General features: G+C 37.3%; 1 protein-coding gene across 2 annotated transcripts in view; it reads right to left on the reverse strand.

Annotated features, from left to right (window-relative positions):
- The window catches only part of LOC133877838 (rho GTPase-activating protein 7), a 43945-nt gene extending 34530 nt beyond the window's left edge, over positions 1-9415 (reverse strand). Inside the window, exons 1-3 of one of the 2 annotated variants that reach the window (XM_062316266.1) lie at positions 8782-9415; positions 6197-6233; positions 93-169 (exon numbers count right to left, since the gene is read on the reverse strand). In XM_062316266.1, the coding sequence (XP_062172250.1) occupies positions 93-169; positions 6197-6233; positions 8782-8835 (168 nt within the window). In that variant the 5' untranslated portion in view covers positions 8836-9415. The remainder of the gene's footprint in view (positions 1-92; positions 170-6196; positions 6234-8781) is intronic. The other variant, XM_062316267.1, reaches the window with a different exon arrangement.
- Positions 9416-13983: the final 4568 nt, after the last annotated feature.

The following is a 13983-nucleotide window of genomic DNA, read 5'->3' on the forward strand; positions in this document are numbered from 1 at the left end:
CAATGAGAAAGAACTAAAATTAAAATCCGAAAGTAAATAAACCATATGAACATATCCAAGGCAAAAGAAAAAAAAATATGATTGCTACTAACAGGATCATTTTTGAAGAAGACTAAAGAAGTGCGTGTGAGGATAAACCAACGCTTCTTCCAAGACTTCCAGCCAATTCCTGCAGAAGTTCAACAGATGTTAACATATTCAATATTAAAGTAACTTTTATGCCAAAGGAATATAATGTGTAATACAACATTCTATAAAGAGAGCCTAGTACAAAGGGGAAACTCCAAGTGCAACAAAGAAGAATCCATTGCATGCTTTACTTTATAAGATGGAGCTAATGGATGGATAATATTGGGTTGTTTAAGGATAATTTTTTATGAATAGGGTGGGCAGTCATCGAGCCGAGTATTAAATGTTCAAGCTCAATTCGTTTAATTTTTTTCAAACTCGAGCTTATCACCGAACTACATAATTTTTATTCAAACTCAGTTTATTTATTTTTCGAATGAACTCGAGCTTCTTCACGAGCTACTCGATTTAATAATTTTTTTTAGTAAATTCATACTAATTGTTAATTAATTAATTATTGTTAAGATTTTATCATTGGAGTTAATTAGATAAATTAACTCGAATCTCAAACAATCTAATATGAGTTTATAAGATGATCAAAGGCATACAAACGGGGCAGAACTGACAAATTCTTCAGGGTGGATTTTTTTGATAAATAATTTATTTCGTAGAAGAGTGCAGAGGGGACACAACTCTAGCACACAGGAACTATACAGAAAGTCTCCCTTACATGCTAAAAGATGAACAAAAATCCACAAATTCAAAAAACTTAGAAAAATGAGAGATATTATACGCCATAGTCCAACTAAAGAGCGATTTGACCAGGTTGATCTTAAGCTCCTCCCTTGTCCTCTCACAATCTTCAAAACATCGTGCATTCCTCTCTCTCCATATGCTCCACATTAAGCACAACGGAGCCATCCTCCACACATCTAGAACTGAGCGGCTACCCACCTGACCTCGCCAACAATCTAACACCTTGACCACCCTCGCCGGCATAACCCAATGGTCTCCGAACAAGGTAAAGAACGCACTCCATAATTCTATAGCCACTTCACAATGGAGTAAAAAATGATCAATATATTCTCCGCTCCTACACATACAACACCATTCCACCACTACTCCTCTCTTTCTCAGATTATCCTAAGTCAAAATCATTTCATGAGCTGTTGTCCACACAAAAAAACTCTCTTAGAGGGGCTTCAATTGTCCAAACACTTCTCCAAGGAAAAGAAGAACCCCCCAAAGTAGATAACTCATGAAAAAGCGACCTCACCTCAAAGTTCTTCCTCTTTGAAGGAATCCATCGAATACAATCCTCACTACCTTGTCTCCATCTGAGTGAATATAACACACCAAAAAATGCAAGCACCAAATCTACCTCCCAATCTTGGACAGATCTGACTAAAGACACATTCCACTAAATAACTCCATTGGAAGACAGCATGTTGTCCCTAACCCACGCCTCCTTACAAGGAGCAATACTACATAACTCCGGAAAACCTTCCATCAATGGCTAATCCCTACGCCAAGCATCATGCCATAAACGAATCTTTGATCCATCTCCCACTTCATATCCGATATATCTCAAGAAAACATCCCACCACCGCCTAATATGTTTACACACTCCAACACCAAAAGGCCCCGCTACCTCCTTAGAACACCAACCACGATTCAGACTATTATATTTTGCTTCCACAACCACCCGCCATAACGCCTCCCTCCCCATAGCATAATGCCATAACCATTTACCCAATAATGCTTCATTAAACTTAATCAAATTTCTTACTCCCAAACCACCATATTGTAGAGGAGAAAAAATTGAACAAATTGTCGAACAATTTTTTTTTTTTCTTTGATAAGTAAGAAAACTTTATTAAAGAAAGCGTAAGGTGCCCCTAAGTACACAAGAACAACCAAAGCTAACCCGCAAAAACCCAATAAAACCCACAACACCAAGGCCCCAGAAAACGAAAATACCAAAAACAAACTACATAAGGAACCAACTAAGAACAAGACTATCCACTACCCGCCAAGGCACAACAAGCCTAAAACATGTGTCCTTTGCCTTCTCTACGCCTAGAGGGATCTTTTGCATCGTCGTAATTAATGGAGCTATGCAAATTCAAAAGCTCCCTTTCTCCTTTAGACTTCTGGCGCGCAATCAACTAGAATTCCTCTTCCATGGCATCCCGAATAGCCATGGCCTCCTCCTCAAAATCCCAATCCATCGCCCAATCTAAGGGCAATCCATCCCAATAATGGTCTTCTTCCTCCTCCCACACCACAATCGCCCCGTTATGATCAAAACTGACTAGCCAATTATGGGATTGGCAGAAACCATTTAAGCAACCACTCGGAAGAGAGGAAGGACCTACCACCCCGCCACTGTTGACCTTCTGAAGCGAACCCCTTCCTGAAAAGCGTCTCTGTCTTCTTCATTGCAGGAGGCTTTGCCACCTTCTCCACTGGCGGCTCTGCAACCGCACCCCTCTTATTAGCATAGCCAACAGACATCTTTGCGGCTTTCAGGGAATTAGAAAGTAGCACATCATTCCACTTCACAGATTGCTCTTCCTTTCGTTTCTTCGCCCTCCTGTAGTAACACTGAAAAGGCTTAGAAACTACCACTGGGAGGGGAGAATGCAGCTTCTCTCCCAAAATAGCTGCTCCAGCAAGAGACAAAGGGACAAAACAAAGTCTAGGAATTTGAAGCGGCCCCAATGGAGTGAACTTAAAGACAAGAGCTGAAGGAGCAGGATCCGCCGAAAAACCCAGATCCAGTGCCGGCGAAGGAGGGAAACCAAATTCTTTAGAGGCTGCAGTCTGGCTAGAAGACACCGAAAACACCTGGGAACTGCTCGACTCACCCCCGGAAGAAGACATAAACGTAGCCGTCCCTGTAACTGCCGCCAACGAGGGCTCCGACCTAAAAGAATCCCCAACAAAAACTAACGAAGCTGGACTCGCGCCCTCTGTGGCTCCCAACGTTGTAACCTCCAAACCCCCAGGAGGAATCCGATTTAGAACCAACCCAGAAGACACCTCCGATGTCGTCTCCGGCAAGGATGTCGACCAATTAACTAGATGGAATTTAAACTCCTCCTTAATACCTCTCCAGAAAAAATCTCTTTGCAATTTCTCAATCCTATTCACAACACCTAAAGGAATAAGAAACAAAGATAGATAATAAGTGGGTAAATTGGATAAAGTACTTTTGATCAACGTCAACCTCCCTCCCTTCAACTGATATAGCCTCTTCCAGCCTGTCAGACGACTTTCCATTTTTTTCTACAATACGATTCCATATAGTAGCTGAAATGTATGGTGCCCCCAAAGGAAGTCCCAAATATTTCATTGGTAGCCACCCGACACCAAAATATACCAGCCAACCTTTCTACATCATCCACCTCGCCAATAGGAATGATCTCTGACTTCAACAAATTAATCTTCAACCCCAATACTGCTAAAACAAAAACAAAAACAAAAAAAAAAAAGAGGAAAAAGAGGCATCTCAAGTTACGAAGATGTTCACCATTTGCCTGACAAAAGATTAGAGTATCATCTGCAAATAACAAATGCGACACAACTAGTTCTGCAACATTTCTCGATCCCACTGTAAAACCCTCCAAAAGATCCCTATCCACTGTGGCCGACATCATCTTACTCAAAGCCTCCATAACCAATACAAAAAGTAAAGGTGATAACGGATCCCCTTGTCTTAAACCCCGAGTACTACTAAAGAATCTAGATGGAGCTCCATTTATTAATACTAAATAACAAACCATAGAAATACAAAAGGCAATCCATGCACTCCATTTCTCCCCGAAACCACTCCTTTCCAACAAGTATAACAAGAACTCCCAATTTACATGATCATATGCCTTTTCGAGATCCAATTTGCAAAATAAACCTGGTACCATTGATTGAAGTCAACTGTCAAGACACTCATTCTCCAACACCTGTTTCAATCTATTCGCTAGCACCATAGAAATCATTTTGTATACAAGACTCACTACGCTAATAGGACGAAAATCCTTAATATCCACCGCACCAACTTTCTTTGGTATAATAGATATGAAAGTGGCATTAATACTTTTCTCAAACCGCCTTTTACCATTAAATTCTCTAAAAACTGCCATTATATCCTCTTTCAACGTCTCCCAACAAGTTTGAAAAAAAACCCAAAGAAAACCCATTAGGCCCTATGGCTTTATCTCCATTCAGATTTTAACCACCTCAAAAACTTCACTCTCCTCAAAGTCTCTCTCCAACCTATAACCCTCCTCTTCACCAATGGCTTGAAAAGAGAGTCCATTCATCTTTGTCCTCCAACAATCATGTTCTGAATACAGTTGCATATAATATTGTACTATATGATCCTTTATCTCTTAGAATCTAAAGATAAGTACCCATTAACAAGTAGAGCCTCGACAGTATTATTTCTTCTATTTGAATTCGCCACCCGGTGCAAAAGCTTGGTGTTCTTATCTCCCTCTCTCAACCAAAGAGCCCGAGATTTCTGTCTCCAGCTCACTTCTTCACAGAGAAGCAACCTCTCCAACTCCCTAGCAAACTCCTTCCTCACCTTCTCCTCCTCAACCAACACTATCCCTTCCCCAGCGACATCTAGCTCTCGAATACCCTCCAGTAACACCTTTTTCCGCTTCCCTATATCCCCAAAGATTTCTTCATTCCACTTTCTCAAATCACCTTTCAATGCTTTCAATTTGCATGCGAACACATAACTAGGACAGCCCTCAAACTGATAATTCTGCCATCACAATTTCACTTGATCCACAAATCCCTCAAATTTCAGTCACACGTTATCGAATTTGAAATATCCTCCAGCTCTATTTGATACCCCACAATCTAGCAATAGAGGAAAATGATCTGACAAGATAGGAGGGAGTCTCCTTTGAACGACATCAGGAAATTGTTCCTCACATGCAGAAGAGAATAAAAATCTATCAATTCTTGACCAACGTTGATTGTTGTTTGACCACGTGAACTTACCATACACAAGAGGAATGTCCATGAGCCCCTGTTCAAATATGAAATCTGAAAAACTCCCTCATAGCTGAAGAATAGCTGGTGTCTCCTGATCTCTCACTCGGATATCGAACGGCATTAAAATCTCCTCCAATGCACCATGGCTTTTCCCACCAACTCATAAGTCCACCCAGTTCATCCCAAAGCAACTTCTTATCATGGTCATTATTTGGACCATACACGTCTACGAATGCCCATTCAAAATTATCTAAAAGAACACGTAACAATAAAACTCCCCACACACTCCTCCACTTTTTCTACCACCCTTCTACCCCACATAAGTGAAATTCCTCAAGAATCCCTTCTCAACCCTAAATAACACCAATCCACATACACAGCCCTACAAACTCCATACCACCTCCCTATTAATGTACTTTAGTTTGGTTTCCTGCAGACAAACTATATATGCTTTCCATTTCTTAATAAGACCCTTAATCTTCATCATTTTCTCCTCCTCATTCAGGCCTCTCACGTTCCAAGATAGGATCTTAGGCTTCAGTAATCAAACAGATCCCCCTCCCCTTTTCTTTGTCTCTATTGGACGGCCCTCCCTTTACTTCATAATTGATAGAACATGCCAGTGGCCTTAATTCTCTATTTCCCTTAATATCGAACTTAGCGGAAAGTTCTGATGTACTAGCCATACTTCTCGTATTCCGGTTTGCTTCTATAGCTACAAACAAAGCCCACATCTGCTCCTTGTACAAAACAGAGACTTTAGCCTTTTTTTAAAAAATTGTTACTAAAGCGGTGCATTTCCACACACTTCAAGGGAAAATTAGTCACGCGAAATGGCTCAAACACACGTGCTACTCAAGTGTAACATTTTCCATCCACACTAACCGTCCATCTAACATGAGGAAACCAAGTTGCAGTGAGGCATAATTTAGAGGTACAAGTACAAATGGGGAAGTAGTTTTGGGGAGCAAAGTATAATTTACCCTAAAAACAATGCAATCACAAAAGCCACATGCCCAAATGTATATATGTTAAAAATCACAATAGATAAGATTGTTGGAGAATCTGGGCAAAGAGAATTAAAGAAATAAAAAGCAAAACGAATTTCATAACCAACCTTTTGAAGATATGAAAAGTGGGCCACTCTTGAAAACCTGTCAAAATAATCGCATGTGTTAGAAACCATGAACTATTACTACCTGCCTAGTGCTGAGTGAAACTAAGTTTTGAGAAGGATGGAAAAACATATACATGATTAGAAAGCATGTTAGAATTTCAATAGTCAAAGAAAATAGCACAAGCATGACTAAACCAATCAATAAAATCCAAATGATTTAAAATTAAACCAGAATGATTTAGGAAAACTATCAAATCAATCATTGTTTTTTTTATAGATAAGCAAGCGCATTTTATAAAAAGCGTAAGGCGCCCCTAAAGTATAGAAGTATACACAATGACACCAAACAGAACAAAGAACAAAGAAGCAAGAACTAAAAAAAAAAAACCCAAGACCCACAAAACAACCTAAGCAAACAAAGAACCCAACAACCCAAAGAAACAAAATCCCAGGACACTACTTCCTCGCGCCTTTGTCACGGCTGGACCCCTCATAATTAACTTAACACTTTTAAGTTATTCAGTTCCCTCTGGCCTTTCAGTTTGGAAGCGGAACCCACCTTTGAAGGAAGGGGGGGGAGGGACCCAAGACATCCATCCAAAACCTGGGTGCAAGACCAAGCACCCGACAAAAACATAGCAAAAGTTGAGCGAAGATAGGCTAGTTAATGGTTTTTTTTTATAAGTAGATAGGCTAGTTAATGGTAATGGTAGCATGTGGTCTAGGACATGATAACACTCTACAAGCTTATATCAAACAGTTTAAGAGCTTAAAGAGAAACTTGGTTCTAAGTGCATTAAAAATGGCTGAAATGAGTGAGGTTTCAAATACTCCAAGGTTAGTATAGCACCCGTTCGTATATAGCAGAAGAAACAACAATAGAAAGAGGACAAAGAACCAAATATATTTCTATCGTCCAACAAAATCAAATATGCAGTCCCTGGAATCCTCTTTAAATCTTCATTACTTCTATTTTCAAAATTCCAATTGGAAATAGTGCTTTTCCGAGTCACTGAAAGACATACCAAACTGCACAGAAACCTTGTGACCACAATTGAAAGACAAGGATAATAAGTAGATTTTAAATGATTATAATCCAATAATTCTTTGCGAAAGTACAGAAGTTAAGGCTCCATTTAACAATTAACAGCAACACAAAACACTCAAAACTATTTTTAGAAAACTATTTCAAACCAAAAACAAAAGGCATTCTCCAAAACACATTCACAAACGGAGCTTAAATTACTAAGTACGATTCCCCAATCAGAATGTGCATAACTGACATGCATGGACACAAAAAGAGGCAAACACATCGACACATAAACATGCACGCACACACACATACACAAATATGTTTGCAGTTCCCTGCAATCAAATTAATTGAAAACCAGTAAACTTTGGACCAAAACTTGATTAATTTCCCTGTAAAGGCTCCTTATATCGTTATCCCAGTTTCAGTATGAATCATGACAAATTTCACCACAAATTCTGGAAATAAATCCCCACAAATTCTGACAATCTCAAGAAAAAGCTTTCTAAAAATTGGGATCTCAATACGTTGGGAAAACTCCAAGGAATGCCAATCCTTAACTATTAAAACTTCTTGTAATGGCATATCTAAATTTGTGTGCATTGGAATGTCACCTTTATTCACAATTTCTCAAATGCCCTTTAAGACCTAGTAAGAAATGAAAAAAAAAAAAAAAAAAAAAAAAAAGTGACAGAATTAAGATAAATTTCAGCTAATAAGAACACAATTCCAAATGAAAGGTATTAGAAAATTGTGTTAGTTGATTTCAATATATGAGCACCAGAAATTTGATTTCAGCAACTAGACAGAATTAAGGTACCTTTGATTTGCGGAGAAACACAACCTTAAGTTTGGGTTTTGGTTATATTATACTGATACAATGTTGCCATTAAATTCCAGTTCTTTATCAGAAGGCTTCAACTATCTTCATTTACCTGCTCATTTCGAATATTTGACTTTCTCAATAACCAAATCCTAAAATTTCAATTCCATGATCTTGTGATTAAGATAAACTGAAAATTAATTCCTAAAGACTCTCCACACCAACATAGTAACACCCGGGAGTCATCTAATAGACATTGGTCCCGGAACAATCAGCTAATAACAACATAATCCAAAAAAAAAAAAACAATATAATCCAAAAGAACCTACAGAAACACTTACCCGAAAAAAGATCAACTAAAAACACCGGAAGAAACGAAAACAATGTGAAAACAATATGAGCTCTGATCGGTTGCCAAGAATATATTACCCAAAGTAGTTTCGCTGCCTCTTTCGATTTTTCTTAAATTTTCCATTACCTCGGATCCCATGAATCAATGAAACCTCCACTTGAACCAAGCCGGACATAATCATTTAATTTAATTTAATCGTCCCAGTTCGGACTTCAATTACTTTCTTCTCTTATATTTTCATAGAAAATGGCCAATTTGACTAAATGCATTACAAGGAAAGTAAACAGATTACTACAAATACCGGATTTTCCACTACTTCAGACACAAAAATTTAAACAAAGAAAAGCCTCCAACTCTATCCATCTTCTCAGAAGCCATACCGTATTCGAAGCCCCGACCCGGGGGCGCTCGAAAGCCGCTATAGGAGCCGACATTTTCGCCGATTAGCGCCGAAGCTACGGCATAAAAAGCAAGCTCAATCCAAGCGCAATCTCCACTGGAAACGCTCAGCATTTGAACCAAGCGAGCCGCCCCGAGTCCCCCATTGTCTCAACCCGGCACGGACGAGCAGATCGGCGGGTCAACTCGGGCGGAGAATCGCCAGGATCTAAAAGCCACAGTGAGTTAGCTGAGAGTTTTCAAGCCTAGGGTTTAGATAGGCCAGATGATGAAGAAGCACCAACCGTAGACTCTCTCTCTCTCTCTCTTAGTGTAAAAGTAATTTTCTCTGTAATTTTAAATTTGCTCTCTCACTTGCTTTCCCAGGAAGATAGAAGAAGTAGAAGCAAGTAAAAGCACAACGGTCTCTCTCTCTCTCTCTCTCTTACAAGCACATGGATTTTCAATTATCTGAGATTGTAGTCGGATTAGGTGGAGGAAGGGCAAGAGTGGTTGTGGCTGAGTAATATTGGTGATCTGGGGGAGTTTTGCTTTTCACCTACCTTTGGCTAATTGGCCGTGGCCAGAGAGGGAGAGGTGAGACTGGGAAGAGACAGAAGAGGTTTGGTCCTCTACGGTCAGCTCGGTCAAGCTCTGGTCCAAGTTTAGTAAACAGCCAATGGAAATGAGCCACGTCTGCAGTAGTCAAAGTGGAGAGGCTAAATTCAGGTTCCACCAAAAGAGTTATCAGGAGGAAAAGAATAGCTAGCACCCTAGTATAGTAGTATTTATCCATTTTTTTCCGGCAATTAGTAACGGGTTTCTTGTATATCTTGAATTGCAGATAAATAAGATTTTTTTTTTTTTTAAGTAATAAATAAAAGATCGGCTGTCCCACGATTGTGAATGAAAACTTGTAAGATACATCATTTCAAACATTTTAAAAATAAATTATATATTACGTCTTTTATACTTTTTCTTAATAATCTAATCTACTTTACCTACTTTATTTTCTCTATAAATAGACTATATAATACAATGGTATTTTCAAGTTATTCAATAAAAATGTAGACTTATCCAACTCTTCTCGGTAATGAATATAGGTCACTAAAATTGAATCATCCCAAAAAATTAAATTAAACATTAAAATGATATTTTATGTTATTTTTGTTAAAACTTACAAGATTGACTTTAATTTTCTTTTATTTTTGGTTTTGACAATGTTGCAACTTTTATAAAATTTCATTTGGACTTGAGCAATGGTATTAGACCAAAACTTTTCCACTCACATTCACTATAGATGTATTCCAAATAAAATAGCTAATTTTTTTAAAAAAAAAATAAATAAATAAATAGTTTTACCACAATAATACCAAAAGAGTTAAAGAGTTAGGAGACATTTAATCACTTTAATTGGTGGTATACCTAAACCCTTCAATGGACCCAATAACAGAAGGGCGGAAAGGGGCATATTTATTTAATTTAGTCATAAGGTGGCTAGTGCTTATTAATTGAGGCATAAATGTCATTTACCATTATTGTCTGAATAAAAAGGTCACCGCAGGGTAGCCGAGGTGAGTTCCCGCTGTCAAAAATTTACTTTCCTACAACTAGAAGCCCTAAACGACAAGGTGAAAGACAAAGGTAAAATTTTACTTTCCAGTGGAATGCCACCCACAGTCACGAGGGGGTTTCAGTGTGGACCCAGGATTTTCGGCGCCAGAATTTTGAGGGCGTGAGTGAGTGGACAGCACGTAAAGTAGCATGACTCTATGAGTGTAGAAGTTTTTTTATAATTTACTGGCTTAGCCGGTAAGCAGTCTAATGCTGTTCTGGCTTTTGTCGTTTACTTCCCACGGACGAAGGATTTTTTTTTTTTTGAAATCCACGGACGATTGGACGAGGGATCCTTATTCCTTACGTTGTACGTCTCGTCTTTCGGTTACGCCTATCAATGCGTAAGTTTGGCGAGTATAGTCTAATCGTTCCTTCTTCCCTTGACCTTAAGCAAAAGGGACGGTCAACCCATCCGATTAAGGTACTAGGAGCTCACTAAATTATCGAGAAATAGCTTTCGGCTAGGGCTCCGTTTGATAAATATCATGGGAGAAGTTTTTTTTCTTTGTTAATAGTAATAAAATGTAATTGATGTAATATAAAGTATAAATAAATTTAAAATATTTTTATGAAAAAATGAAAATTTTTATTTTGTAGTTTTTTTTTTTTTTGAATAGTAATAAAAAATTATTGATGTGATAAAAAAGAATTAATTTTTTTGAATTTTACTTTTTTTTGAGAAGAGAAACAAAAAAAATGGGAGTGCAAGGGGTTTGCCAAATGGGGCCCTAATTTTTTTGAAAAAAAAAAATTGTCTTAAAATCCTTGATTTTTTTGAAAGCACCAGTATAGTGTTTTAAATTAGAGTAAATATATTTCTCAAAAAATAATAAAGTAAATATAAAATAAATCTATGAGTAATGTACCATTAGATGGGCTGACCCCTAAAATTGGCTACTTAAATTTTTGAGTTAAGTAGGGTTTTGGTACATGCAGTTTAAAGTTTTTTTTTTTTTTTGCCCCATGTGATTCAATTTGTATTACAGATGGTACTTGAGTTTTGATAAAAGATCGAACTAATACATCTGTTAGTTTTTTGGTTCAAAAACTAATGGTATGCTACATCAACACCACTTAATACCATTAAGAACGCGACACTTGTCCCATAAGCCATGTAAATCGCTACATCATCGACATATCACTGCTACATATTTTCATTTAAAAAAATAATAATGAAAAATCGTTCATTGTCGGTCTAGGGGTGGACAAATCACCCCCTTGGGCAAAATGGGAGTGGTTCGGCCACCTCTAATGGCAAAACCTCATTTATCTTGTACTATAATACATGGATGATTCGGTCATTGGGGGTGGCCAAACCACCACCAATGGCCAAAGAAAAAAATAAAAAAATAAAAAAAAAATAGGAGTTTGGTTCTTAAGGCCACCCCCATTTTCTCTTTGAGCGTGGCTAAACCACTCCCATTTTGGCTAAGGGGGTGTGTGTGTGTGTGTGTGTGTGTGACATGATGCTGATGTAGCGATTTACGTGGCATATGAGACATGTGTCGCGTTCTGAATAGTGTTAAGCGGTATTGATGTGGCATACTGTTAGTTTTTTTACGGAAACACTAACGAAGATACCAATTCGGTATTTTCCTAAAATCAAAGTACTATCTGTGATACAAATTAAATCACATAAGACAACAAATAAAAAACTTTAAACAACAAGTACCAAAAAAATGTTTAACCCTAAATTTTTTGTGATTTTCAATTAGATTATTTGTGCTTTGCATCCAATTAATTGAAGTCCGTTAAGTCACATCAATATCTTTTGCCACGTCGTATTAAAATATTAATTATTTAAATTATTATAAACAAAATTCTAAACAATTAAAACCTACAAACAAAAGCAAAATTAAAAACATTGAAAAAAACAAATCACCCCATCACATCAATTATAAGTATCGACTATTATGATCAAAAGAGATATTCATAATTAATATGTTATAATCTTATCAAATGGAATATTCAATTGTATTATTGACTACGAACTATAGTTTATAAATAACAAAATTGATGGTTTTGAGTAATGATATAAATAGGACTTTGTGTAGCTTTTAAAATTACCATTTAATTAAAATTCAATGATAATTTAAAAAAAACAGATCATTTTTTTTTTTTATGATAACATAGGGGGACAAAAGTCCACTTATAATCTTATTAACACATCTCAAATCATATTCACTATAACTTAATGATTACATGTATATATACAAAATAATATACACATGTACAATTATATGCTTAATGTTCTCAATCAAATTCAATAAAAATACAAAATTTTATTTAATAACCAAAATATCGTACAATATGAATTGACTTTTTAAGGCATGAATATAGCATTAACTAATTTCGCTCTTTAGTGTTCGTATCTAAAATAATATTTTTTCTTTTTAGATTTTACGATTTGACACATGTTGGGGGCCGGGTGTTACATCAAGCGAATCTTGCTTTGGAAGCTTGGAGAAGAAAGCTTATCGTGAGACATGTCTCACACGAATGACCATAAATTACATAGACACGCAACTTATTGTATGTTTGGATAACGAAATGAATCTTGATTCTTTTCGGGTTTTTTTTTCAAAACCCAGCAACCCGCATTTAACCCGAGTAAAAGCCCGAATTCAAGACACTCCTCATGTACCGTTTCTCAAATTCCAATGCCATTATTGCTGATACAAAACTGGACGCCACTCTAGGACATAGTGGACCCACACGTTATGCTGCAGGTTGTAAATATGCCCCATTAATAGCCATTGAATGAAATGCTTTGTAGATTAAATCTCATATGTGATGTCAACTCACTATGTACCACACTTGCGCGCCCATACCCAATCACTCTCACTGTGTCTCTTGGAACAAGGTTTGAATAAAAATAAATAAAAAATAAAAAAAGTTGTCAGACACGTGGAGGTAGCAAATTGGACTAGGTGTAAAATATTTACATCATATTTATAGGTTTGCGTGATTACTAACCCTTGGATCCATATAATGTGGATAATATATCATCTGAAACGTCTATTTTGTAGGTAATCCGTCTGAGTGCCACACCCTATAACTCCCCATTTCAAAGGGAAACGTGTATGCATTTGTCTTAAGCTTTTCTACCCTCGATGCATTAGATATTTGGCTTGGATTAGTTCACGATAACCCACACTTTTTTGCTAACTTCTCAACCGTTAGATCAATCTTGGATTTCCATAGCCCATTTCAATTTATTTTATTTTTTTTTTTGTGTGTAATACCCGTGCATTACATTACACCCGAACCTGATGATGCATTCATACTGTCTTCCCAAAAACAATTTCCCTCATTTTACTCCTACAGATCTACACCGTGCGAGGACGACTCTCCTCAACAAGCCATTGCCAGGTACCAGCGTGTCAGGTTCTTTCCAGGCATCCATCACCTCCTTATGGCCGTTGTCCTCACAAAGCGCAACATTCTGCATATCTTCCCCATCAGATCTTGAACAAGAGTTTGATCAGTATGTATTTTTTTTAAAGTTTTTTTCTTCAATGACTTTTACTTCTTATTATTGACCTCAACTTACCGTTTTTGGGGCAGTGTGTTATGAGTATCCTGAG

The sequence above is a fragment of the Alnus glutinosa genome, chromosome 9 (genome assembly GCF_958979055.1).
Source record: "Alnus glutinosa chromosome 9, dhAlnGlut1.1, whole genome shotgun sequence".
Taxonomy (NCBI): Eukaryota; Viridiplantae; Streptophyta; class Magnoliopsida; order Fagales; family Betulaceae; genus Alnus; species Alnus glutinosa.